The sequence below is a fragment of the Osmerus mordax genome, chromosome 6 (genome assembly GCF_038355195.1).
Source record: "Osmerus mordax isolate fOsmMor3 chromosome 6, fOsmMor3.pri, whole genome shotgun sequence".
Classification (NCBI taxonomy): Eukaryota; Metazoa; Chordata; class Actinopteri; order Osmeriformes; family Osmeridae; genus Osmerus; species Osmerus mordax.
The window spans coordinates 19,858,566-19,886,065 of NC_090055.1; the positions used below are offsets into that span (position 1 = coordinate 19,858,566).

The window sequence follows — 27,500 nt, forward strand, 5'->3', positions numbered from 1 at the left end:
GCTGTAACAGATCGCTATGTTCTGGAATAAAACCTGAGATGAATCCTCATATAATGATGTTTTTTTATGAGACACAAGAGGATACCAGGTGTCAAGATCAGCTGGAAACTGTCTGCACATTGCTGTAAATAAATGTAAACACTAGATAACTGACTAGAAGCCCTGTTGATGGAGCTGTTTGGCTGTTCACAGGCCAGTGGGTCCACTGGAGTACCCGAGTGGAGGAGTACGTGTACCCCTCAGACTCCACCCCTGAGTACGGCTCCATCCTGGTCCCTAACGTGGACAACGTCCGTACAGACTTCCTCATCCAGACCATCTCCAAGCAGGGCAAGGTGGGCAGTCACAGACCTTTTCTAAGGAGAGCAAGATTTTACTAAACACATCATATCTTGAACTTGGACCGTTCTCAAAAGACAATGAACATGTGTTCTTCGTGTGACATGTTTACATTTCATGTATGTTCCGTTGCTCCTGTGTTGCAGGCTGTCTTGCTGATTGGAGAGCAAGGCACAGCCAAGACCGTCATCATCAAAGGATACATGTCGAAGTACGATCCTGAAGCGCACATCGCTAAGAGCCTCAACTTCTCCTCTGCCACCACTCCGCTCATGTTCCAGGTACCACACACACACACACACACTACCACACACACACTACCACACACACACTCCACCACTCACACACTCCACCACACACACACACACTACCACACACACACTCTACCACACACACACTCCACCACACACACACACACACTCTACCACACACACACTCCACCACACACACTCTACCACACACACACTCCACCACACACACACACACACGTTCTATCAAACAAACACAAGTTGGTTTTCCTATCCTAGTGAGGACCGACGATTCAGTCACATTCAAAATTCAAAAAGTTATCCCAAACCCTAACGCCCTACCCGAGAAAGGTAGTTAGACAAGACCACAGATACACACACACACACACTCAAGCTCACTTTAATACACACACACACACACACACTCTTCCTACACAAATTCACACACAATCTCTCTAACACACACACACACTCATACTTTTCCCCAGGAACATTGCTTCTCCATGAAAATATCAAGGTGTGTGTGTGTTGGTGTGTAATAGTGTGTGTTCGTCCTTATGTCATTCTCGTGCTGTATTGATCACCCCCTCTGGCTAATCCCATTCATGCAACATGAATGTAAGCCTTTTTTTAGTTCTTTGGCATTTCAAAATGAAGTATTGATTTGGACGTCACAATTGATGATGTCTGTATGAGAACAGTGTGTGTGTGTTCCACAGAGAACACTATAGAGAACAGTGTGTGTGTTTCCCAGAGAACACTATAGAGAACAGTGTGTGTGTTTCCCAGAGAACACTATAGAGAACAGTGTGTGTGTTCCCCCAGAGAACACTGACATTTACATTTAGTCATTTAGCAGACGCTCTTATCCAGAGCGACTTACAGTAAGTACAGGGACATTCTCCCCGAAGCAAGTAGGGTGAAGTGCCTTGCCCAAGGACACAACGTCATTTTGCACGGCTGGGAATCGAACTGGCAACCTTCAGATTACTAGCCCGACTCCCTCACCGCTCAGCCACCTGACTCCCTGAGTCCTCCCTGAGTCAGGTGGCTGAGTCAGAGAACAGTGTGTGTGTTCCCCCAGAGAACACTATAGAGAACAGTGTGTGTGTTTCCCAGAGAACACTATAGAGAACAGTGTGTGTGTTCCCCCAGAGAACACTATAGAGAACAGTGTGTGTGTTCCCCAGAGAACACTATAGAGAACAGTGTGTGTGTTCCCCCAGAGAACACTATAGAGAACAGTGTGTATGTTCCCCAGAGAACACTATAGAGAACAGTGTGTGTGTTCCCCAGAGAACACTATAGAGAACAGTGTGTGTGTTCCCCAGAGAACACTGTAGAGAACAGTGTGTGTTCCCCAGAGAACGTTGGAGAGAACAGTGTGTGTGTTCCCCAGAGAACGTTGGAGAGAACAGTGTGTGTGTTCCCCAGAGAACACTGTAGAGAACAGTGTGTGTGTTCCCCAGAGAACACTATAGAGAACAGTGTGTGTGTTCCCCCAGAGAACACTATAAAGAACAGTGTGTGTGTGTGTTCCCCAGAGAACGTTGGAGAGAACAGTGTGTGTGTTCCCCAGAGAACGTTGGAGAGAACAGTGTGTGTGTTCCCCAGAGAACACTGTAGAGAACAGTGTGTGTGTTCCCCAGAGAACGTTGGAGAGAACAGTGTGTGTGTTCCCCAGAGAACGTTGGAGAGAACAGTGTGTGTGTTCCCCAGAGAACACTGTAGAGAACAGTGTGTGTGTTCCCCAGAGAACGTTGGAGAGAACAGTGTGTGTTCCCCAGAGAACACTGTAGAGAACAGTGTTTGTGTTCCCCAGAGAACACTGTAGAGAACAGTGTGTGTGTTCCCCAGAGAACACTGTAGAGAACAGTGTGTGTGTTCCCCAGAGAACGTTGGAGAGAACAGTGTGTGTGTTCCCCAGAGAACACTGTAGAGAACAGTGTGTGTGTTCCCCAGAGAACGTTGGAGACAACAGTGTGTGTGTTCCCCAGAGAACATTGGAGAGCTATGTGGACAAGAGGATGGGCACTACCTATGGCCCTCCTGCAGGGAAGAAGATGTCCGTCTTTGTGGATGACATCAACATGCCTGTCATTAACGAATGGGGAGACCAGGTAACAGAGCCTTTGACATGTTTGAATCTCAGACCAACACATTCTTACTGAACAAAATACGATTCACAGCATTTTATAACATCTCAATGTCTGGGGCGCCCCCGTAGCTAACAGGATAAGAGTGAGTACCATGTAGGCTGAAGACTTACATTTACATGTATTCATTTAGCAGGCGCTTATCCAACTCCCAAGAGAGAGCTTTACAAAAAGTGCATAGGTCACTGATCATAAACAGCGAGCCAAAACATGAAGCATACATTGTGAAAAAGCAAATAAGTGCCAATGGATGGAACCAGAAGAGCATGGAGTTAAACAAATTACAATTAAGCCTTACCGCAGCAGTCTGGGTTCAAATCCTGCCTGGGCCCTTTGCTGAATGTCTTCCCTTCTCTCTCTCTCTCTCTCTCTCTCTCTCTCTCCCTGCCCTTCTTGTGACACTTCACTTCACAAACTTCACAATAAAGCATGACTAATGTCTCAAAAAACTTTAATTGTGCACGTCACACCACATCACCGCATCATAACATTGTTTGTTGTGTTCTATCTTAGGTCACTAATGAGATTGTTCGTCAGCTGATGGAGCAGAACGGGTTCTTCAACCTGGAGAAGCCGGGTGAGTTCACCAACATCGTGGAGATCCAGTTCCTGGCGGCCATGATCCACCCCGGGGGCGGCCGCAACGACATCCCCCAGAGACTGAAGAGACAGTTCTCCATCTTCAACTGCACCCTTCCCTCTCACGCCTCCATCGACAAGATCTTCGGTGAGTTGTCGGCATAACAACCACGATAACAACAGCAGCGTTGAATTCATAATATTAACGGGGAGGACTGGAATCTTGAATTGCAAAATTGAATTGTAACTGCTAAATTTAACATGGTCACTAATGCTTTCCATTATTTGGGGCATGTCATGTATTAAATTAGCAGACACTTTTATCCAAAGCGAAAGGGACAATCTTTTGATCTGCTGTCTAATGCTCAAACCACTGAGCTAAACGCATCCCTGAATAGTAGTTATCCCCTCCGATAATAGTAGTTATCCCCTCCGATAATAGTAGTTATCCCCTCCGATAATAGTAGATCAGTAGCAGTGATAATAATGGATCAATAGCAGTGATAATAACATATCAATAGTAACAGATGATAATGCATCAATAGTCATGATAAGTATGGCTCAGTATCTGTGATGATAATGCATCAATAGTCATGATGAGTATGGCTCAGTATCTGTGATTATAATGCATCAATAGTCATGATGAGTATGGCTCAGTATCTGTGATGATAATGCATCAATAGTCATGATGAGTATGGCTCAGTATCTGTGATGATAATGCATCAATAGTCATGATGAGTATGGCTCAGTATCTGTGATGATAATGCATCAATAGTCATGATGAGTATGGCTCAGTATCTGTGATGATAATGTAACAACAGCAGTGCTGACATGCTCCTGTGTCTGCAGGAGTGATCGGGAAGGGCCACTACTGTGCGCGGAGGGGCTTCAGCCTGGAGGTGACCTCCCTGGTGCCCAGGGTGGTCTCCCTCACCAGGCTGCTCTGGCAGAGCACCAAGGTGAAGATGCTGCCCACACCAGCCAAGTTCCACTACATCTTCAACCTGCGCGACCTGTCCCGCATCTGGCAGGGCATGCTGGGAACCACGGCCGAGGTGGTGCACTCCGTACCGGTGAGTCTGCAGCTGGAGGAATTACACAGCATCCATGTTTCTCCCTGCTCCTGATGCACGGCTGTATTCAGGCTGTGTTCAGACTATGTTCAGACTGTGTTCAGGCTGAGTTCAGGCTGTGTTCAGGCTGAGTTCAGGCTGTGTTCAGGCTGTGTTCAGACTGTGTTCAGGCTGTGGTCCGCACCTCTCTGCGTCACTACGGCTCCTCCTGAGCTTTCCTCTGTTTGCTCTCTGAGTTTTTCCTGGTCAACCTGGTCAATATAATAATCCAATAGACTATGGTGCGGGGGGCATTGGTTTGATTATAAATGTGGGGGGAAAGCTTTTTTCAATATCTGAGGATGCTGCCGTTAAATATCATATCACTAATTAAATGCGGGTGGGACACCCTTTTATAGTTTTTTATAACCGAGCATGTGGCCATGAAATACAATTTCCTTCATAAAATGTGAAGAACACCTTTCTTTTATCGAGGCTGCAGACGTTAAATCTGCTTCCTGGTGTTCCCCTCCCTCAGGTTCTCCTCCGTCTCTGGAAACACGAGTGCAAGCGCGTGATCGCGGACCGCTTCACCACGCCGGCGGACGTGGAGTGGCTGGACGGCGCTCTGGCGCGGCTGGTGGGGGAGGAGCTGGGCGAGGAGGCCCGGGCGCTGCTGGACGTGGGAGTGGACGCCTACTTTGTGGACTTCCTCAGAGACGCCCCCGAAGCTACAGGTAACGGCTTGGTGCTGGTGGAGCGAGGCCAGGGTACTGATGGCTGGGCTGTGTGTGTGTGTGTGTGTTTGCATGTGTGTGTGTTTGCAGGTGTGTGTGTATATGGGGGTGTGTAAGTGTGTGTGTGTGTGTCGGTTGGTGTTTGTCTGCTCTAAACTGCTCTATAGTATGATTTAATATATAGACATGGCATGATCATGTATGTATCTGCTCTGAAAGGACTCAACCTTAACTAACACCCAGACATAGCGTGATGGTGTTGTAATCGTTAAGCCTTTCTTCCCCCAGGCGAGGAGCCCGAAGACACAGACTTCGACCTGCCCAAAGTGTACGAGCCCATCCAGTCCCTGGAGAGCCTGACCGAGCGCCTGGACATGTTCCTCAGCCAGTACAACGAGAGCATACGAGGAGCAGGGATGGACATGGTGTTCTTCACCGACGCCATGATACACCTGGTCAAGGTGTGTGTGTTCCTACCCCAGTGTGTGTGTGTGTTCTTACATGTTTGTGTGTGTTCTTACACGTGTGTGTTCCTCTAGGTGTCGAGGATCATCCGGACCCCCCGGGGTAACGCCCTCCTGGTGGGCGTGGGGGGGTCGGGCAAACAGAGCCTCACCCGGCTGGCTTCCTTCATTGCTGGGTACAAGATCTTCCAGATCACCCTGACGCGGTATGTCTCTTCCCCTCTCACCTCACCCTCTCACGCCATCACACACCACACACCTCACACCCCCTCCACCTCACACACCACACACACCGTACCTATTATGTCGACCAGCGTAGCGCGCGTAGTGCAAGGGTTGGGATTCGGTGGAAAAAAAGAATTCTGGCCGAAACCGAACCCTGTCAAAAAGCCCAATATTCGTCCAAAACCGAATCCTTGATTCGGTGCATCCCTACTCCTGTCCTGCTCCCAGTTCCTCAGCATCATAGTGCACTCTGCTTGATCAGTCTGCTCTGCGTCGCTGTTTGTGTTTTTACAAAACAGGAAAGAACAGAAAGTCCTCCTCTTCAAGTCTGATTGACTTGAAGAGGAGGACTTCTCTTGGCTTCCTGTGCCGTGTTCAGACGTCCAGTCTGGAGTCTGCAGCGTTGGCAGTGTTGCAGCTGTGTGTTTGTTGATAGTGATGTGAAGGAGACTGTGTGCTCTGGTCCTCTGATCTCTCAGGAGACTGCAGGAGGCTTGCTGCTTGATCTCCTGACAACACAAGCTGCTCCATCTCTGCTGTACCCTCACACCTACACACACACTGCAAGACTCTTAACCTTCTAAGATCCAACAATAGATTCACGTGCACTATAGGGGAGATTGGATTTGAGCTAGTTACTCCTACAGCCAAACTGCTGTTTGTGTGTCCTTCTTCAGTCTACCTGAGAGAGAACCCACTGGCCTTTTGACCACACTCGACCTCAGAACAGCCACACACAATCTGTGGTTCCTAGATCCCTCCCCTCAGAGTGTCTGTGTGGGTTCCTCAGCTCCTAGATCCCTCCCCTCAGAGTGTCTGTGTGGGTTCCTCAGCTCCTAGATCCCTCCCCTCAGAGTGTCTGTGTGGGTTCCTCAGCTCCTAGATCCCTCCCCTCAGAGTGTCTGTGTGGGTTCCTCAGCTCCTAGATCCCTCCCCTCAGAGTGTCTGTGTGGGTTCCTCAGCTCCTAGATCCCTCCCCTCAGAGTGTCTGTGTGGGTTCCTCAGCTCCTAGATCCCTCCCCTCAGAGTGTCTGTGTGGGTTCCTCAGCTCATAGATCCCTCCCCTCAGAGTGTCTGTGTGGGTTCCTCAGCTCATAGATCCCTCCCCTCAGAGTGTCTGTGTGGGTTCCTCAGCTCCTACAACACGGCCAACCTGATGGAGGACCTGAAGGGGCTGTACAGGACGGCCGGCCAGTACGGCCGAGGCATCAGCTTCATCTTCACTGACAACGAGATCAAGGACGAGTCCTTCCTGGAGTACATGAACAACGTCCTGTCTTCTGGACAGGTCAGAGGTCACACACACATGGCTGGCTGACTCACGAGGCCGGGGGGGGGGGGTCATTTGGGGGTGAGTTTGATTTTGGGTGCAGTACAGGGTGGAGTTATCACTGACAGGAGTGCAGCGCTAGTCTCAGCTGATTACAAGTGTTGTAAATGATGAAGATAAACAATTCCAAACGTAGTTTTCGTGCTATATTGTGTCATATGGTCATTGTAGTTTTTGATTGCCATATTATACTACTTCTATTGCATATTTTATATTGTTACACTACTAGCATTGCAGGAGACTATTGCATAAGTTTGTCCTTTTGTCCTTGGGGGGGGGAGATTAGAACCCAGACTGTCTGACCCCTGACCCCTCACCTGACCCCTCACCTGAGGTATCTTCCGTCTTCCCCAGGTGTCAAACTTGTTTGCTCGAGACGAGATCGATGAGATTATCAGTGACCTCATACCAGTAATGAAGCGGGAGTTTCCACGGCGACCACCTACCAACGAGAACCTGCACGAGTACTTCATGAGCCGCGTGCGTCAGAACCTGCACGTGGTTCTGTGCTTCTCTCCTGTGGGGGAGAAGTTCCGGAACCGAGCGCTGAAGTTCCCGGCGCTCATCTCAGGATGTACCATGGACTGGTTCAGTCGCTGGCCCAAGGATGCCCTCATCGCAGGTCCGGATCATAGCAACACAGGAATAATATTAACATGGTCATTTTGCATCATTTATATTTACATTTACATTTAGTCATTTAGCAGACGCTCTTATCCAGAGCGACTTACAGTAAGTACAGGGACATTCCCCCGAGGCAAGTAGGGTGAAGTGCCTTGCCCAAGGACACAACGTCATCTGGCACAGCCGGGAATCGAACTGGCAACCTTCTGATTACAAGCCCGCTTCCCTAACCGCTCAGCCACCTGACTCCCCCCTATATATTATTTTCTTTGACCTCATTCTGCTGTCAAATCCTCTAACCACCGAGCTAAGTTCTCATTCATGCTACATTCTCCATGTGCATAAATTAAAGTCATAAAAGTTATGTAGCTGTACCAAAAAATATAAAACATCATTCATTTGAACCTGTAAAGTGCACATATTTTCTTGTGTTCTGGAGAGTTCAGACTTATTTAGTAGATACTGCACATTGTGTTCAGCATACAGAAAACCCTTCCACAGCCTGTACTAATGTGCCAATCTGTTTCCAAATTGATAAAAATTTAAATTCAAACCTCAAGTACATGCAGTCCATTAAAGGAAATACATACAAAACAGCAACAACAACAGTTCATTGGTATTTTTATATCCTCTACTAAGTGTCTGTGCTTAAGTTTGTGTGCATGCACATGTTCAGCTTGAACATGCATCACTGTGTAGTTAAGAGCAAGCATAACAGCAACCACCCTCTACCTCTCTCCTCCCTCTCTCCTCCCTCTGTCCTCCCTCTCTCGCCCCTCTCTCGCCCCTTCTTTCCCCCCTCTCTCCTCCCTCTCCTCCCTCTCTCGCCCCTCTCTCCTCCCTCTCTCGCCCCTCTCTTCTCCCTCTGTCCTCCCTCTCTCGTCCTTCTCTCGCTCCTCTCTCCTCCCTCTCTCGTCCCTCTCTCGCCCCTCTCTCACTCCTCTCTCCTCCCTCTGTCCTCCCTCTCTCGTCCCTCTCTCGCCCCTCTCTAACCCCTCTCTCCTCCCTCTCTCGTCCCTCTTTCGCCCCTCTGTCGTCTCTCTTTCGCCCCTCTCTCCTCCCTCTCACCCCTCTCCCCTCCCTCTCCCGTCCCTCTCTCCTCCCTCTCTCGTCCCTCTCTCGCCCCTCTCTCCTCCCTCTCTCGCCCCTCTCTGTCTCACCCCCCCCCCAGTCTCACAGCACTTCCTGTCCCAGTACGACATCGAGTGCTCTCCGCAGGTGAAGGCGGAGGTGGTGCAGTGCATGGGCTGCTTCCAGGACGGCGTGGCGGAGAAGTGTGTCGACTACTTCCAGAGGTACCGGCGCGCCACCCACGTCACGCCCAAGTCCTACCTGTCCTTCATCCAGGGATACAAGACCATCTACAGGGAGAGACGGGCCCAGGTCCAGACCCTGGCCAACAGGTACGCGACACTGTATTCATTACTGTCATTAATAATGGGTTTATTTAGCAGATTCTTCTTTTTAACTTTAACCCATTTAAGGGGCATTTGAACCTGTGATTTGTTGATCTTCAGTCAAAAGCTGTACCCCTCTACTCATGAATGATGTGGCTGATAAATAAAGACATTTTTGTGGGATTTGAACCCACAATCTCTTCATCTGCAGTCCAAAACTCGAGCTGTACCCACACCTAGGTTTATGTGGGCTATAACTGCTGTGGACATATATGAATCCCTCTGGGACACTGCTTGTAAACAGTGCAGTACATTGAATGGAGAATTGAGGGATGTTGCCTCTCCCAGGATGAACACAGGCCTGCAGAAGCTGAAGGAGGCATCCCAGTCAGTAGCAGGGCTCAGCTTGGAGCTGGAGGTCAAGGAGAAGGAGCTGCAGATCGCCAACGACAAGGCCGACATGGTCTGTGTGTGTGTGTGTGTCTGTGTGTGTGTGTCTGTGTGTGTGTGAGTGTGTGTGTGTGTGTGTGTGTGTCTCTACCTCCAGGATACTGCTGTATTCAATCACAAAGTGTCTACGTGTGTTTGTGTGTCTGTGTGTGAGTGTGTGTGTGTGTGTGCGTGTGTGTCTGTGTGAGTGTGTGTCTCTACCTCTAGACCATTTCTGTCTTCAATCACAAAGTGTCTACGTGTGTTTGTGTGTCTGTGTGTGAGTGTGTGTGTGAGTGTGTGTGTGTGTCTGTGTGTGAGTGTGTGTGTGTGTGTGTGTGTCTCTACCTCTAGAACATTGCTGTCTTCAATCACAAAGTGTCTGCATGTGTGTGTCTCTACCATTGCTGTCTTCAATCACAGTGTCAGGCCTTGAGCGTCCACTCAATAAAAGAGCCTCAAACTCACCAAGTCTCAAGTTGACAACATGAGACATGAATTACCTCCCGCTCTGGGAGCGGTTAAACCTGAGCTTCTGTTCTCTTAAGAACACAAACACTCAGGGATCTTCCATCGCGTGTTCCACGTTCCGTAGGTTTGGCATGTCAGGCTCGTACGGCCTACTGTAGGTGGTTGCAGCTAATTTGTGCTTGTTAATTATCAAATGAACCTTTAGCTCTCAGAGTAAAACACAGCGCATATCTGTCTAGTCTGTATTTTTTCACTGAATCTTTGCATGGACATCTAGGGAGTTATGGGGCTCCGTGTACGGGCTGTTTACACTCCTACCCGCAAACTGCCCAATACATCGGCCATAGAAGCAGCAATGGTTGATGATAGGAAAATGTGCTCCTGTCACAACCCTGGTGTGTGTGTGTGTGTCAGGTGCTAAAGGAGGTGCTCCTGTCACAACCCTGGTGTGTGTGTGTCCCAGGTGCTGAAGGAGGTTCTCCAGTCACAACCCTGGTGTGTGTGTGTGTGTCAGGTGCTGAAGGAGGTTCTCCAGTCACAATCCTGGTGTGTGTGTGTGTGTGTCCCAGGTGCTGAAGGAGGTGACAGTGAAAGCCCAGGCAGCAGAGAAGGTGAAGCTGGAGGTGCAGAAGGTGAAGGATAAGGCCCAGGCCATAGTGGACAGCATCTCAGCTGACAAGGCCATCGCAGAGGAGAAGCTGGAGGCCGCCCGGCCGGCCCTGGAGGAGGCAGAGGCTGCCCTGCAGGTATAGAGGCCGGGGTTGAGGCTGGGGTAGAGGCTGGGGCTGCCCTGCAGGTATAGAGGCCGGGGTTGAGGCTGGGGTAGAGGCTGGGGCTGCCCTGCAGGTATAGAGGCCGGGGTTGAGGCTGGGGTAGAGGCTGGGGCTGCCCTGCAGGTATAGAGGCTGGGGTAGAGGCTGGGGTAGAGGCTGGGGCTGCCCTGCAGGTATAGAGGCCGGGGTTGAGGCTGGGGTAGAGGCTGGGGCTTCCCTGCAGGTATAGAGGCCGGGGTTGAGGCTGGGGTAGAGGCTGGGGCTGCCCTGCAGGTATAGAGGCCGGGGTTGAGGCTGGGGTAGAGGCTGGGGCTGCCCTGCAGGTATAGAGGCCGGGGTTGAGGCTGGGGTAGAGGCTGGGGCTGCCCTGCAGGTATAGAGGCCGGGGTTGAGGCTGGGGTAGAGGCTGGGGCTGCCCTGCAGGTATAGAGGCTGGGGTAGAGGCTGGGGCTGCCCTGCAGGTATAGAGGCTGGGTTAGAGGCTGGGGCTGCCCTGCAGGTATAGAGGCTGGGGTAGAGGCTGGGGCTGCCCTGCAGGTATAGAGGCTGGGGTAGAGGTTGGGGTTGCCCTGCAGGTATAGAGGCTGGGGTAGAGGCTGGGGCTGCCCTGCAGGTATAGAGGCTGGGTTAGAGGCTGGGGCTGCCCTGCAGGTATAGAGGCTGGGGTAGAGGCTGGGGCTGCCCTGCAGGTATAGAGGCTGGGGTAGAGGTTGGGGTTGCCCTGCAGGTATAGAGGCTGGGGTAGAGGCTGGGGCTGCCCTGCAGGTATAGAGGCTGGGGTAGAGGCTGGGGCTGCCCTGCAGGTATAGAGACTGGGGTAGAGGCTGGGGCTTCCCTGCAGGTATAGAGACTGGGGTAGAGGCTGGGGTTGCCCTGCAGGTATAGAGACTGGGGTAGAGGTAAGTCAAAGCATGTCCTATTTTTCCAGACGTGTTTACAGTCTTGAGGGTTGATGTTGGTTTAGGTGCAGTTCTATGGGTGTATGTACTTCAACACTTCGTACAACCGTCTCCTCCCGTTCTCAACCGTGTCGCCCGTGTACACTCCTCCAGACCATCAAGCCCTCGGACATCGCCACGGTCCGAACGCTGGGCCGTCCCCCGCACCTCATCATGCGCATCATGGACTGTGTGCTGCTGCTGTTCCAAAGGAAGGTGAACACGGTGAAGATGGACCCTGAGAAGAACTGCACCATCCCCTCCTGGCAGGACTCCCTCAAGATGATGACCGGCGGGAACTTCCTGGGCAGTCTGCAGGTACGTGCTGGGGCTGGGTGGAGCTTGGTGGTTAGAGCATTTGACGGCTAAGATCGAGAATGTTGTAGGATCAAAGCCCCAACCCCTGTACAGTATGTCGCCTTGGAAAAAAAGCGCACACAGATTAGAACACACACACAGATCACTGCTCCAGCCAGCACCACCCAGACGAGCCATCTGTCCTGGTGATGTGGGTGTTTAGGCGGCCTGGCTCTGACAATCCTAGTCTCTCTTTACTTTTCATGTCTTTCCTTTTAACGGCCTCCTCTTCTTCTAACTACTTTCTTCCCCTCCTCCTCTCCCCTCACATCCTCTTCCTCCTCTCCCCTCCTCCTCTCCCCTCACATCCTCTTCCTCCTCTCCTCTCCCCTCCTCCTCTCCCCTCACATTCTCTTCCTCCTCTCCTCTTCCTCCTCTCCCCTCCTCCTCTCCCCTCACACCCTCTCCCCTCCTCCTCTCCCCTCACACCTTCTCCCCTCCTCCTCTCCCCTCACACCCTCTCCCGACCCGCCCCTGGCAGCAATTCCCTAAAGACAGCATCAACGAGGAGATGGTGGAGCTGCTGCAGCCCTACTTCGAGATGGCCGACTACAACATTGAGACGGCCAGGCGTGTGTGTGGCAACGTGGCTGGGGTCTGCTCCTGGACCAAGGCCATGGCCTCCTTCTTCTCCATCAACAAGGAGGTGCTCCCCTTGAAGGTGAGGAGGGTGTTTGTGAAGGGTTTCTGAGTGCGACTGTGTGAATGGTTTGTGAGTAGGGGTGTAACGGGACATAGAAGTCACAGTTCAGTACGTATTTTCGATAAGCGGTTTTGGGGTCACGGTTCGATAGAACAGGGAAAGCAACAATTCCAAAATGCTAGGTGGCAAGATAATATAAATTGGGCACTTTAGTTTCAGTAGAGATGCAGTGAATTGCATCTCTATGTTAATGAATTAACGTGCTTATATTCAATCTATTGACACCCTGGACAGCAACCATTGCTGTCCAGGGTGTCTGATACAACAGCGCTGTGTTTCAGAGCTAGGCTGTTTAATGCTGTTTGTGCAGCGTGAAAAGAGCCCCCCTGTGGTGCCCCATTTGAGAGTGGCTGCGGTAACTCTTCTCCCCAGGCCAACCTGGCAGTGCAGGAGAGCCGCCTGACTGTCGCCAACGAGGACCTGCGTGAGGCCCAGGCCGAGCTGGACGACAAGCAGGCCGAGCTGGACGTGGTGCAGGCAGAGTACGAGAAGGCTCTGACGGAGAAACAGGTGAGGGCAGGGCAGGTGAGGGCAGGACAGGTGAGGGCAGGTGAGGGCAGGGCAGGGCATGTGATGGCAGGGCAGGACAGGTGAGGGCAGGTGAGGGCTGGTGAGGGCAGGACAGGTGAGGGCAGGTGAGGGCAGGACAGCTGAGGGCAGGTGAGGGCAGGTGAGGGCAGGGCAGGACAGATGAGGGCAGGTCAGGGCAGGTGAGGTGAGGGCAGGGCAGGTGAGGGAAGGGCAGGTGAGGGCAGGAAAGGTGAGGGCAGGGCAGGGCAGGTGAGGGCAGGGCAGGTAAGGGAAGGTGAGGGCAGGTGAGGGCAGGTAAGGGCAGGTGAGGGCAGGTGAGGGCAGGACAGGTGAGGGCAGGGCAGGTAAGGGCAGGTGAGGGCAGGGCAGGTAAGGGCAGGTGAGGGCAGGGCAGGTGAGGGCAGGTGAGGGCAGGACAGGTGAGGGCAGGGCAGGTAAGGGCAGGTGAGGGCAGGGCAGGTGAGGGCAGGGCAGGTGAGGGCAGGTGAGGGAAGGGCAGGTAAGGGCAGGTGAGGGCAGAGCAGGTGAAGGCAGGGCAGGTTAGGGCAGGGCAGGGCAGAGCAGGTGAAGGCAGGGCAGGTGAGGGCAGGGCAGGGCAGGTAAGGGCAGGTTATGGCAGGGCAGTGCAGGTAAGGGCAGGTGAGGGCAGAGCAGAGCAGGTGAAGGCAGGGCAGGTGAGGGCAGGGCAGGTGAGGGCAGAGCAGAGCAGGTGAAGGCAGGGCAGGTGAGGGCAGGGCAGGGCAGGGCAGGTAAGGGCAGGTTATGGCAGGGCAGTGCAGGTAAGGGCAGGTGAGGGCAGAGCAGAGCAGGTGAAGGCAGGGCAGGTGAGGGCAGGGCAGGGCAGGTTATGGCAGGGCAGTGCAGGTAAGGGCAGGTGAGGGCAGAGCAGAGCAGGTGAAGGCAGGGCAGGTGAGGGCAGGTGAGGGAAGGGCAGGTAAGGGCAGGTGAGGGCAGAGCAGGTGAAGGCAGGGCAGGTTAGGGAAGGGCAGGGCAGAGCAGGTGAAGGCAGGGCAGGTAAGGGCAGGTCAGGGCAGGTAAGGGCAGTGCAGGTAAGGGCAGGTGAGGGCAGAGCAGAGCAGGTGAAGGCAGGGCAGGTGAGGGCAGAACTGGAGTAGACTGATGGAGGATCAGGTGAGATGATGTGTGGGGGTTAGGAATGACGACAGGGCGCCAAAAGTGTCACAGAAACACACCTTTATGTGGAGTAAATTTATTTTGAGAAAAAAAATCTTCATTTTCAATTAAACCACTGGTGCCACAATTATCGGCACCCTTACTGCCAATAACCCTCATTGGCACCCTCCCGTTGCCAGTAAAACAGCACCAAGTCTTGTCCTTCACGTCTACTAAGGTTGCAGAATACAGAGCTACAGTATTCCTCTTTAGACATCTGAGAATCAGTATACCCAAAGCTGTACACTGGGTTGTCTGTCAGTGTGATGAAGAACTCATGGAGACAGAGCTGCAGCCACCTGCACTCAACAGCCTCTTGTTCATCAGCACACAAGGTTACACCACACAAAGTTTCACCACACAAAGTTACACCACACAAAGTTACACCACACAAAGTTACACCACACAAGGTTACACCACACAAAGTTACACCACACTAAGATACACCACACAAGGTTACACCACACAAAGTTTCACCACACAAAGTTACACCACACAAAGTTACACCACACAAAGTTACACCACACAAAGTTACACCACACAAGGTTACACCACACAAAATTACACCACACAAGGTTACACCACACAAAGTTTCACCACACAAAGTTACACCACACAAAGTTACACCACACAAAGTTACACCACACTAAGATACACCACACTAAGTTACACCACACAAGGTTACACCACACAAAATTACACCACACAAGGTTACACCACACAAAGTTTCACCACACAAAGTTACACCACACAAAGTTACACCACACAAAGTTACACCACACAAAGTTACACCACACTAATATACACCACACTAAGTTACACCACACAAGGTTACACCACACAAAATTACACCACACTAAGTTACACCACACAAAGTTACACCACACAAAATTACACCACACTAAGTTACACCACACAAGGTTACACCACACAAAATTACACCACACTAAGTTACACCACACAAGGTTACACCACACAAAATTACACCACACTAAGTTACACCACACAAGGTTACACCACACAAAATTACACCACACTAAGTTACACCACACAAAGTTACACCACACAAAGTTACACCACACAAAATTACACCACACATAGTCACACCACACAAAGTCACACCACACAAGGTTAAACCACAGTTACAGCTTTCTCAGCATCTAACTAGACACTCTTGTAGTACTAAAGGTTCCAGCTTTCTCTAAAACTAACTCTCACAGTGGCATTATCATCAAAGTTTAGGGCGAAAACAAACACATTTTTTGTGGACAGACATTTTATTCTAAAAAAAACAAGCTGGGAGGTAGGATAACACAATTCTCAAAATACAGAATTGGAAAGAATTGACGGAGCATCACAGTGATCCTCCAGGGTCCAACCCTAACCCTGGAGCATCCCAGTGATCCTCCAGGGTCCAACCCTAACCCTGGAGCATCACAGTGATCCTCCAGGGTCCAACCCTAACCCTGGAGCATCCCAGTGATCCTCCAGGGTCCAACCCTAACCCTGGAGCATCCCAGTGATCCTCCAGGGTCCAACCCTAACCCTGGAGCATCCCAGTGATCCTCCAGGGTCCAACCCTAACCCTGGAGCATCCCAGTGATCCTCCAGGGTCCAACCCTAACCCTGGAGCATCCCAGTGATCCTCCAGGGTCCAACCCTAACCCTGGAGCATCCCAGTGATCCTCCAGGGTCCAACCCTAACCCTGGAGCATCCCAGTGATCCTCCAGGGTCCAACCCTAACCCTGGAGCATCCCAGTGATCCTCCAGGGTCCAACCCTAACCCTGGAGCATCCCAGTGATCCTCCAGGGTCCAACCCTAACCCTGGAGCATCCCAGTGATCCTCCAGGGTCCAACCCTAACCCTGGATGGCTCCTCTCTCCTCAGACCCTGCTGGAGGATGCGGAGCGCTGCAGACACAAGATGCAGACTGCGTCCAGCCTCATCAGCGGCCTGGCCGGAGAGAAGGAGCGCTGGACAGAGCAGAGCAAGGAGTTCGCTGCGCAGACCAAACGACTCGTCGGTGTGTTCCCTTTCACCCCTTATCTCGCCTTCATGTTCACCGCAGAGAAGACCTGCTACCTGAATCAGTTTTCAACACAGCGTAGAAAAGAACAGACTAGAAAAGAATAGACGAGAATGAAACTTGAATGTCCACCCAAGATGGATGTTTTTCTTTGGCTTCGCATTAACAAGATCCCAAACACACACAATCTGCGTTCGCTAAATACACTCTGCGTTCATACTAAACATTCACTAAAACCTTATAGTGTGTGATTACCCTCACTTACAACCAACCTGTCCTGTCTGAACATCAACATGGCAAACATATATTATGGGCAGTTTGTAAGTGAAGTTTGACAGGAAAGGCAGGGAGAGAGAGAGAGGGGAGACATGCAATAAAGGATCCCAGGCCGGAATCGAACCCGGGCTGCTGCGGTAAGGCCTCAGCCTACAAAGTACCCTCTCTTATCCTGTAAGCTACCAGGGTGCCACCAACCAATCACTTTCTTGCAGGTGACGTTCTCCTGGCCACTGCATTCCTGTCCTACTCCGGACCTTTCAATCAGGAGTTCCGGAACCTTCTCCTGGGGTCCTGGCAACGGGAAATGAAGACCCGGATGATCCCGTTCGGCAGAAACCTCAACCTGACAGACCTGCTTGTCGATGCGCCCACCGTGAGTGAGTGGACCCTCCAGGGCCTCCCCAACGATGACCTATCCATCCAAAATGGGATCATCGTGACCAAGGCTGCCCGCTTCCCCCTCCTCATCGACCCCCAGACCCAGGGGAAGATCTGGATCAAAAACAAGGAAATACGAAACGAACTGCAGGTTTGAGACCTTTTGTTTTCAGTCAGGTCCTCTAGACCTGACTACAGCTTTGAGACGTTTTGTTTTCAGTCAGGTACTCTAGACCTGACTTCAGCTTTGAGACGTTTTGTTTTCAGTCACGTACTCTAGACCTGACTTCAGCTTTGAGACGTTTTGTTTTCAGTCAGGTACTCTAGACCTGACTACAGCTTTGAGACGTTAACTGCTTTGTGTTTATAGATGAGTGCTTTTCTCTAGTACCTTCCCATCTCATTAATCATTAAGACAATATTCTAGAATGTTCTACAACTGTTGTCACCAACACTGCTTCTTCTAGCTCCGCCTTCCACATGAACTTTTTCAGTTTTTTGGTACTTGAACGAACTTCCTGAATGGACTGTATTATAATGGTACACAACCCGAACCTTGGTTCCAGATCACCTCGCTGAATCACAAGTACTTCCGGAACCATCTGGAGGACAGCCTGTCTCTGGGACGCCCCCTGCTGATCGAGGACGTCGAGGAGGACCTGGACCCAGCCCTGGACAACGTGCTGGAGAAGAACTTCATCAAGACTGGCTCTACATACAAGGTTCAATCAATGTCAATGGATTGATTGATTTGATTTTCTATTCATTGGTAATCGACACAGCCCTTTCTAGCACATTCTATTCATTCTAGAATAAGAATGGTCTGATTTGTTCATAAAAAAGACTTACAAAAAGTGCAGGAAGCACAATTGCATTTTTATCTACAGCATGATATTTGTAAGTTCTTAATATGGGTGAAAACACCCCTTTAATATACCGGCTGTATCATGTGTCGCTTCTGTTGGTTTTTACACCATACATCCATTTGCTTCTCATAACAGGAAGTATTTAAATAGACTTACAAAACATGATTACCAAACGAACTGGCACCGAGAAAAACTTCATTTACAAATCTATCGTGTGTCTATTTTAACATAATTGAAAGAGGTTGTTGCCATGGTTCAGTGTGATGGAAGTGGGGGCTGGTCTGTAGACGACAAACAAACAGGACGGAAAGTATCTTCCTTTCCACTCTTTGGGTCATTATTTCAACAAATACCACTTTTCATGTCCGCATAATGTCCCTGATATTTATAAAACACACAATTACAATGTCCTCTATGCTCAAATCAGACCTATGATTTTGCCCTGCGATGTATTATCGGAAATTGCCGTTCTGAGGCTGAATTGGGTTTAATCCTGGATATTGCAGGAAATGGAAATGACGTGTTGCAGGCAGTCTTTTCTAATTTGATAACTGTGACTTGTAAAACCAGGTTAGCTCCGCGCAGGCCTGCTACGTCTCTTAGTTGGAAGCACGCGAGCGACGGGGCTCTGCTGGTGATGACGGCCTGACGCCAGATGCCTAGGGAAGTGACTGAAGAGTGACAGACTGTCCTATCTGGAAGCATGAGTCTCCATCTCATTATCACTTCTCCAGCTCTGCCTCAGGTCTCAGGCTCGCAGTAACCCAACAGCTGCCTCCCTCCCTCACACACTCACAAACTGAAAGACACACACATAGGGAGAAGACATCATGGAGGAGGGAGACAGCTGTGTAACTCTTTAAATACACGGGGGTGTGAAAAGACGCAGCTGTAATACGATAAAACCCCCACAGGCCTCTGAAGTGCTGATGATGAGTGGCAGGTAGTGGTGCTGTTTATTTGCCTGTTTTCCATAACTTTTGTGTTCGAGTCAGAGTATAAATATTCCACTGTTTAGCTCAAAAAACATTTCGCTTCTCTGCTAATTAATATGCCAGTACATCTCTGTTTGGAGCACTTTTTAAAACGTAACTTTAAATAAAAATAGGCTTAGGTTTAGAATGAACAAATGTCAGCCCGAGTTGAGCTGATATAACAAGTTGAGAACGTTTCTGATTGGCTAGTCCTGACCCCCAGGTCAAGGTTGGAGACAAGGAAGTGGACGTGATGCGAGGCTTCCGTCTGTACGTGACCACGAAGCTGCCCAACCCCGCATACACCCCTGAGATCAGCGCACGCACCTCCATCATCGACTTCACCGTCACCATGAAAGGCCTGGAGGACCAGCTGCTGGGCAGGGTCATCCTCACGGAGAAACAGGTGAGACAGGGTCATGCAGGGGAGACAGGGTCATGCAGGGGAGACAGGGTCATGCAGGTGAGACAGGGTCATGCAGGGGAGACAGGGTCATGCAGGGGAGACAGGGTCATGCAGGTGAGACAGGGTCATGCAGGGGAGACAGGGTCATGCAGGGGAGACAGGGTCATGCAGGTGAGACAGGGTCATGCAGGTGAGACAGGGTCATGCAGGGGAGACAGGGTCATGCAGGTGAGACAGGGTCATGCAGGGGAGACAGGGTCATGCAGGTGAGACAGGGTCATGCAGGGGAGACAGGGTCATGCAGGGGAGACAGGGTCATGCAGGGGAGACAGGGTCATGCAGGTGAGACAGGGTCATGCAGGTGAGACAGGGTCATGCAGGGGAGACAGGGTCATGCAGGTGAGACAGGGTCATGCAGGGGAGACAGGGTCATGCAGGTGAGACAGGGTCATGCAGGGGAGACAGGGTCATGCAGGGGAGACAGGGTCATGCAGGTGAGACAGGGTCATGCAGGGGAGACAGGGTCATGCAGGTGAGACAGGGTCATGCAGGGGAGACAGGGTCATGCAGGGGAGACAGGGTCATGCAGGGGAGACAGGGTCATGCAGGTGAGACAGGGTCATGCAGGGGAGACAGGGTCATGCAGGGGAGACAGGGTCATGCAGGGGAGACAGGGTTATGCAGGTGAGACAGGGTCATGCAGGGGAGACAGGGTCATGCAGGTGAGACAGGGTCATGCAGGGGAGACAGGGTCATGCAGGTGAGACAGGGTCATGCAGGGGAGACAGGGTCATGCAGGTGAGACAGGGTCATGCAGGGGAGACAGGGTCATGCAGGTGAGACAGGGTCATGCAGGTGAGACAGGGTCATGCAGGGGAGACAGGGTCATGCAGGTGAGACAGGGTCATGCAGGGGAGACAGGGTCATGCAGGTGAGACAGGGTCATGCAGGGGAGACAGGGTCATGCAGGGGAGACAGGGTCATGCAGGTGAGACAGGGTCATGCAGGGGAGACAGGGTCATGCAGGTGAGACAGGGTCATGCAGGGGAGACAGGGTCATGCAGGGGAGACAGGGTCATGCAGGTGAGACAGGGTCATGCAGGGGAGACAGGGTCATGCAGGGGAGACAGGGTCATGCAGGTGAGACAGGGTCATGCAGGGGAGACAGGGTCATGCAGGTGAGACAGGGTCATGCAGGGGAGACAGGGTCATGCAGGTGAGACAGGGTCATGCAGGTGAGACAGGGTCATGCAGGGTCATGCAGGGGAGACAGGGTCATGCAGGGGAGACAGGGTCATGCAGGTGAGACAGGGTCATGCAGGGGAGACAGGGTCATGCAGGTGAGACAGGGTCATGCAGGTGAGACAGGGTCATGCAGGGGAGACAGGGTCATGCAGGGGAGACAGGTTAGCCAGGGTCATCGCATTCTGCTAAGATTGTTGAACATACTCCTATAAGGTATATTACATTTAGTCATTTAACAGACGCTATTATCCAGAGCGACTTACAGTAAGTACAGGGACATTCCCCCCAAGGCAAGTAGGGTTAAGTGCCTCGCCACAATGTCATTTTGTACGGGCCGAATCGAACCGGAAACCTTCAGATTACTAGCCCAATTCCCTAACCGCTCAGCCACCTGACTCCTCACCCACCTCACCTGTACCACATGTGTCCTCTGTGTGGCTCAGGAGCTGGAGAAGGAGAGGACAGACCTCATGGAGGACGTGACGTCTAACAAGCGTAAGATGAAGGAGCTGGAGGACAACCTCCTGTACCGCCTCACCAGCACACAGGGCTCCCTGGTGGACGACGAGAGCCTGATCGTCGTCCTGGGCAACACCAAGCGCACCGCCGAGGACGTGACGCAGAAGCTGCAGATCGCGGCCGAGACGGAGGTCCAGATCAACAGCGCTCGGGAGGAATACCGGCCCGGTACGATGTCTGTCCAGGACAGGAAGTCCAAACATATCAGAACTACCCTCTAGCTAACAGGCTAGCCACAAGGATAGTAAAAATACAATCTAGCTAACATGCTAGGTATAAGGATATTAAGACTACATTCTAGCTAACAGGCTAGGGACAAGGATAGTAAGACTAAACTATAATTTAGCGAAACCTTTTAGCAAACAGGCAAAGTACAAGCATAGGAAAACTATCCTCTCGCTACAGACAAGGTACATAGGCAGAAACAGCACAGTGGTAGAGCACTTGACTGTAGATTAAGAGGTCACAGGTTCAGATTCCCCTTTACTGTACATTGCTTTGGAAATAAATGTCTGCTAAATGTATACATAACAAAACCATTGCATTAATAAGTATAGTAACCCTAATAGACAAGGATACCAATTCAGTATTACACTACACATGGCTGTTTTCATCTCATATGAGAACGCAAAAACAGTAAACTAATGTTGCTTTAATGTCCTTACATTTTTTATAATTCCAATTAGTTTCATGTGGAAATTATCCGCCACAATTATGTTTAGCGTCCAATGTGTGTTCTGTGCAGTGGCCACCAGGGGCAGCATACTATACTTCCTCATCACCGAGATGAGCATGGTGAACGTGATGTACCAAACCTCGCTCAGACAGTTCCTGGGTCTGTTTGACCTCTCTCTGGCCAGGTAAGGCTCTTCCACAACCTAACAAAACCTAATAAGACAATATTTGGTTCAGCTCAGTTTTTACTGTGTTTCATGTATAGACTAGTCTTTGAACTATGACCTGCACACACCACCACAAAATCAGTGGAGATATTTGGGGCGGTGCTTAGATTTACCTGCTGTGCTGATTCATGTGGGGAACATGCCCTGGATGGTACTCTGGCTTTTCATGTACTCACAGTTTGTGTGTTAGTCGGACATAAAGGGCCAAATATATTGCATGCTGATGATAGCAGCCAGAGACCTGACTGCTCTCTCCATACAGGTCATCGAAGAGTCCAATCACAAGCAAAAGGATCGGCAACATCATCGAGTGCATGACCTTCGAGGTCCACAAGTACGCTGCCAGGGGGCTGTACGAGGAGCACAAGTTCCTGTTCACCCTGCTGCTCACGCTCAAGATCGACATGCAGAGCAACCGCGTCAAACACGAGGACTTCCTCACGCTCATTAAAGGTCGGACGTCCTTTTTCTCTTTCCGTCCCTCATTTGTTTCACACAAACTCCCACTTGGCTCCTCCCCTCGCAACCCTGTCCCTCACTTGACTCCTCCCCTCGCAACCCCATCCCTCACTTGACTCCTCCCCTCGCAACCCCATCCCTCAATTGACTCCTCCCCTGGCAAACCCATCCCTTACTTGACTCCTCCCCTCACAACCCCATCCCTCACTTGACTCCTCCTCTCACAACCCCATCCCTCACTTGACTCCTCCCCTCACAACCCCATCCCTCACTTGACTCCTCCCCTCACAACCCCATCCCTTACTTGACTCCTCCCCTCGCAACCCCATCCCTTACTTGACTACCCCCCCGCAACCCCATCCCTCACTTGACTCCTCCCCCGCAACCCCATCCCTCACTTGACTCCTCCCCTCACAACCCCATCCCTCACTTCAACCATGGGCCCATTCTTGTGATTCCCATTCTGTGTACTCAGACAGACTGCCCTGACCCTGTGCCGTATCCAGGAAGCGCTTCTCTAACCCTGTGCTGTATCCAGGAAGCGCTTCTCTAACCCTGTGCTGTGTCCAGGAAGTGCTTTTTTAACCCTGTGCTGTGTCCAGGGGGTGCTTCTCTGGACCTGAAGGCTTGTCCTGTAAAGCCAGCGAAGTGGATCCTGGACATGACCTGGCTGAACCTGGTGGAACTGAGCAAGCTCTGGCAGTTCTCTGACATCCTGGATCAGGTAGCTAATGTGGCTAATGCTACATTACTGCCTTTCACTAACATCTACACTCTAGTTACACAGCTGCTCTAACCCTTTTTACAAGCAATGTCACAGAGGGCTTCAAATACAGCCCGGGAAAAAATTGAGAGACTTTCTTTCAATATAAAAAAAGTTGAGAAGACTTCCGTTCTTCACACAAACTTGTCCTTCTCAACTTTTTTTACATTGAAAAAAAAGTGTCAGAATGAGTCAATTGCTACAAACACATACTGTAAACACACATACGTACACTCATTTAATCCTAGATAACCTTCAGATTCAGAGAAATAAATACCTTGAACAACAAAGGAACAGCTGATTTACTGTGTGTGTGTGTGTGCATGTACGTGTGTGTGTGTGTGTGTGTGTGCAGATCAGCCGTAATGAGAAGCAGTGGAAGGCCTGGTTTGATAAGGAGGCCCCAGAGGAGGAGGTGGTTCCTAACTCGTATGACCAGACGTTGGACTGCTTCCGTAGACTGCTGCTCATACGCTCCTGGTGCCCCGACCGCACCATCGCTCAGGTAGGCCTCACTTGACCTCACCTGACCTCACCTGCCCTCACCTGACCTCACTATAGCACAGGTAGGCCTCACCTGCCCTCACCTGACCTCACCTGACCTAACCTGCCCTCACCTGACCACACCATCGCTCAGGTAGGCCTTACCTGCCCTCGCCTGACCGCACCATCGGTCAGGTAGGCCTCACCTGCCCTCACCTGACCTCACTATACATTTTACATTTTTAGTCATTTAGCAGACGCTCTTATCCAGAGCGACTTACAGTAAGTACAGGGACATTCCCCCGAGGCAAGTAGGGTGAAGTGCCTTGCCCAAGGACACAACGTCAGTTGGCATGACCGGGAATCGAACTGGCAACCTTCGGATTACTAGCCCGATTCCCTCACCGCTCAGCCACCTGACCTCACTATAGCACAGGTAGACCTCACCTGCCCTCATCTGACCTCACTATAGCACAAGTAGACCTCACCTGACCTCACTATAGCACAGGTAGACCTCACCTGTCCTCACTATAGCACAGGTATACCTCACCTGCCCTTACCTGACCTCACTATAGCACAGGTAGACCTCACCTGCCCTCACCTGACCTCACTATAGCACAGGTAGACCTCACCTGACCTCACTATAGCACAGGTAGACCTCACCTGACCTCACCTGACCTCACTATAGCACAGGTAGACCTCACCTGACTTCACTATAGCACATGTTGACCTCACCTGACCTCACTATAGCACATGTTGACCTCACCTGACCTCACTATAGCACAGGTAGACCTCACCTGCCCTCACCTGACCTCACTATAGCACAGGTAGACCTCACCTGACCTCACTATAGCACAGGTAGACCTCACCTGACCTCACCTGACCTCACTATAGCACAGGTAGACCTCACCTGACTTCACTATAGCACATGTTGACCTCACCTGACCTCACTATAGCACATGTTGACCTCACCTGACCTCACCATAGCACAGGTAGTAGACATATCGTTTTGATTGCCGCCCCCCCCCCCCCCCGTCCCCCGTCCCCGTCCCAGGCCAGGAAGTACATTGTGGACTCCATGGGTGAGCGCTACGCCGAGGGGGTGATCCTGGACCTGGAGAGGACGTGGGAGGAGTCAGACCCCCGCTCTCCCCTCGTCTGCTTCCTGTCCATGGGCTCCGACCCCACAGACTCCATCACGGCCTTGGGCAAGAGGCTGAAGATGGACACGCGCTATGTGTCCATGGGGCAGGGCCAGGAGGTGCACGCCCGCAAGCTCCTGCAGCAGACCATGGTCAACGTGAGTAGAGGAGGAGTGGAACTAGGGAAATCCTGCTGTGTGTACGCACTGGAGCTCTGGAGGAGAGGAACTAGGGAGATCCTGCTGTGTGTACGCACTGGAGCTCTGGAGGAGAGGAACTAGGGAGATCCTGCTGTGTGTACGCACTGGAGCTCTGGAGGAGAGGAACTAGGGAGATCCTGCTGTGTGTACGCACTGGAGCTCTGTAGACCAGCGTCTCCTGACGGAGTTAAATGGATGCGTTGTGTGTGCGGGGCATAGCTTTCGTTATACGCTTTTTGAAAACGTCCAATCTGTTCCCATCAGATTTTTTTTATTAAGAATGTTATATTTCATGACTGCAGTGATTAAAAAAAGCTGTCGCCAACCATATTTGTATACTAAGTATACTGTGAAAGCATACTTTTAGTATAACATTCTTGACAACTTTAATACATGCATTTGTACATACAGTAAGCTTTGAAAGTAAACTTGAAGTATAATATCTTCTGTCTTGGGAGTTGAGGGAATGTTAACACAGGGGTCCTCGTCCCTTAACGACGTCAGTGCTGCTGTGCGTCTGCAGGGCGGCTGGGCTCTGCTGCAGAACTGTCACCTGGGCCTGGACTTCATGGACGAGCTGATGGACACCATCACGGAGACGGACTCCGTCCACGACAGCTTCCGCCTCTGGATGACCACGGAGGTCCACAAGCACTTCCCCATCACACTCCTGCAGATGTCAATCAAGTTCACCAACGAGCCACCGCAGGGCCTGAAGGCAGGGCTTAAAAGGACGTATGGAGGTGAGGCACGATCGCACGCACGCTGTTGGAAAACATTTCACACTCAGAGCTGAAGCTTCAGTAAAAAGCATCTCACTCAGAGCTGAAGCTTCAGTAGAATAGATTAGATGTATACAATCTATTCAGATAGATGTATTCAATCCATTCAAATTGAATACATTTCTAATAATGATAATATTATGATGATGAGAATCTCTAAGGACATCCCTAACCCTAGCAAGCACAGCAGCTTTGTTATGTATCATTACTGTGCTGTGGATCACGCAGAATGTACAAGTACTACATTCACTTTACTTTCACACACCTGCCTCTCCCCCTCTGAGTCCTGTCTGCCTCTCCCCCTCTGAGTCCTGTCTGCCTCTCCCCCTCTGAGTCCTGTCTGCCTCTCCCCCTCTGAGTCCTGTCTGCCTCTCCCCCTCTGAGTCCTGTCTGCCTCTCCCCCTCTGAGTCCTGTCTGCCTCTCCCCCTCTGAGTCCTGTCTGCCTCTCCCCCTCTGAGTCCTGTCTGCCTCTCCCCCTCTGAGTCCTGTCTGCCTCTCCCCCTCTGAGTCCTGTCTGCCTCTCCCCCTCTGAGTCCTGTCTGCCTCTCCCCCTCTGAGTCCTGTCTGCCTCTCCCCCTCTGAGTCCTGTCTGCCTCTCCCCCTCTGACCCGTACCTGCCTCCCCCTCTGACCCGTACCTGCCTCCCCCTCTGACCCGTACCTGCCTCCCCCTCTGACCCGTACCTGCCTCCCCCTCTGACCCGTACCTGCCTCCCCCTCTGACCCGTACCTGCCTCCCCCTCTGACCCGTACCTGCCTCCCCCTCTGACCCGTACCTGCCTCCCCCTCTGACCCGTACCTGCCTCCCCCTCTGACCCGTACCTGCCTCCCCCTCTGACCCGTACCTGCCTCCCCCTCTGACCCGTACCTGCCTCCCCCTCTGACCCGTACCTGCCTCCCTCTCTGACCCGTACCTGCCTCCCCCTCTGACCTGTACCTGCCTCCCCCAGGCATCAGCCAGGACCTGCTGGACGTCAGCAACATGCTGCAGTGGAGGCCCATGCTGTACGCCGTGGCCTTCCTCCACTCCACCGTGCAGGAGAGGAGGAAGTATGGCTCGCTGGGCTGGAACATCCCCTACGAGTTCAACCAGGCCGACTTCAACGCCACCGTCCAGTTTGTGCAGAACCACCTGGACGACATGGACATCAAAAAGGTTCAACCAAGGGAATGGGGTTCTCAGATGTGGGGTGGCTGTTCTTCATAACTGAGGATGCGGCCGTTAAGTTAGATTCTCTCAATGAAAACAGTGTGTGTGTGTGTGTGGGGGGCAGATTAACTGTGTTGTGTGTTGTATGTGTGGAGGTGTGTTGTGTGTGTGGAGGTGTGTTGTATTTGGAGGTGTGCAGTGTGTGTGGAGGTGTGTTGTGTGTGTGGAGGTGTGTTGTGTGTGTGGAGGTGTGTAGTGTGTGTGGAGGTGTGTTGTATTTGGAGGTGTGCAGTGTGTGTGGAGGTGTGTTGTGTGTGTGGAGGTGTGTTGTGTGTGTGGAGGTGTGTTGTGTGTGTGGAGGTGTGCAGTGTGTGTTGTGTGTGTGGAGGTGTGTTGTG

The 27,500-nt window shown here is 51.5% G+C and overlaps 1 protein-coding gene across 1 annotated transcript in view; it reads left to right on the top strand.

Moving 5' to 3' along the window:
- Nucleotides 1-27,500, top strand: part of dnah5 (dynein, axonemal, heavy chain 5) — a 71,561-nt gene that overhangs the window by 36,886 nt on the left and 7,175 nt on the right. The window contains exons 48-75 of the mRNA XM_067237520.1: nucleotides 193-335; nucleotides 486-620; nucleotides 2,585-2,707; nucleotides 3,257-3,470; nucleotides 4,172-4,395; nucleotides 4,913-5,111; nucleotides 5,400-5,572; nucleotides 5,651-5,781; nucleotides 6,935-7,088; nucleotides 7,485-7,752; nucleotides 8,926-9,157; nucleotides 9,500-9,614; nucleotides 10,621-10,797; nucleotides 11,877-12,080; nucleotides 12,601-12,780; nucleotides 13,195-13,332; nucleotides 16,416-16,551; nucleotides 17,046-17,362; nucleotides 17,778-17,933; nucleotides 19,275-19,457; nucleotides 21,146-21,389; nucleotides 21,967-22,081; nucleotides 22,386-22,576; nucleotides 23,185-23,306; nucleotides 23,701-23,850; nucleotides 24,883-25,128; nucleotides 25,694-25,913; nucleotides 26,903-27,108. Coding sequence (XP_067093621.1) covers nucleotides 193-335; nucleotides 486-620; nucleotides 2,585-2,707; nucleotides 3,257-3,470; nucleotides 4,172-4,395; nucleotides 4,913-5,111; nucleotides 5,400-5,572; nucleotides 5,651-5,781; nucleotides 6,935-7,088; nucleotides 7,485-7,752; nucleotides 8,926-9,157; nucleotides 9,500-9,614; nucleotides 10,621-10,797; nucleotides 11,877-12,080; nucleotides 12,601-12,780; nucleotides 13,195-13,332; nucleotides 16,416-16,551; nucleotides 17,046-17,362; nucleotides 17,778-17,933; nucleotides 19,275-19,457; nucleotides 21,146-21,389; nucleotides 21,967-22,081; nucleotides 22,386-22,576; nucleotides 23,185-23,306; nucleotides 23,701-23,850; nucleotides 24,883-25,128; nucleotides 25,694-25,913; nucleotides 26,903-27,108 — 5,096 coding nt within the window. The remainder of the gene's footprint in view (nucleotides 1-192; nucleotides 336-485; nucleotides 621-2,584; nucleotides 2,708-3,256; nucleotides 3,471-4,171; nucleotides 4,396-4,912; nucleotides 5,112-5,399; nucleotides 5,573-5,650; nucleotides 5,782-6,934; nucleotides 7,089-7,484; nucleotides 7,753-8,925; nucleotides 9,158-9,499; nucleotides 9,615-10,620; nucleotides 10,798-11,876; nucleotides 12,081-12,600; nucleotides 12,781-13,194; nucleotides 13,333-16,415; nucleotides 16,552-17,045; nucleotides 17,363-17,777; nucleotides 17,934-19,274; nucleotides 19,458-21,145; nucleotides 21,390-21,966; nucleotides 22,082-22,385; nucleotides 22,577-23,184; nucleotides 23,307-23,700; nucleotides 23,851-24,882; nucleotides 25,129-25,693; nucleotides 25,914-26,902; nucleotides 27,109-27,500) is intronic.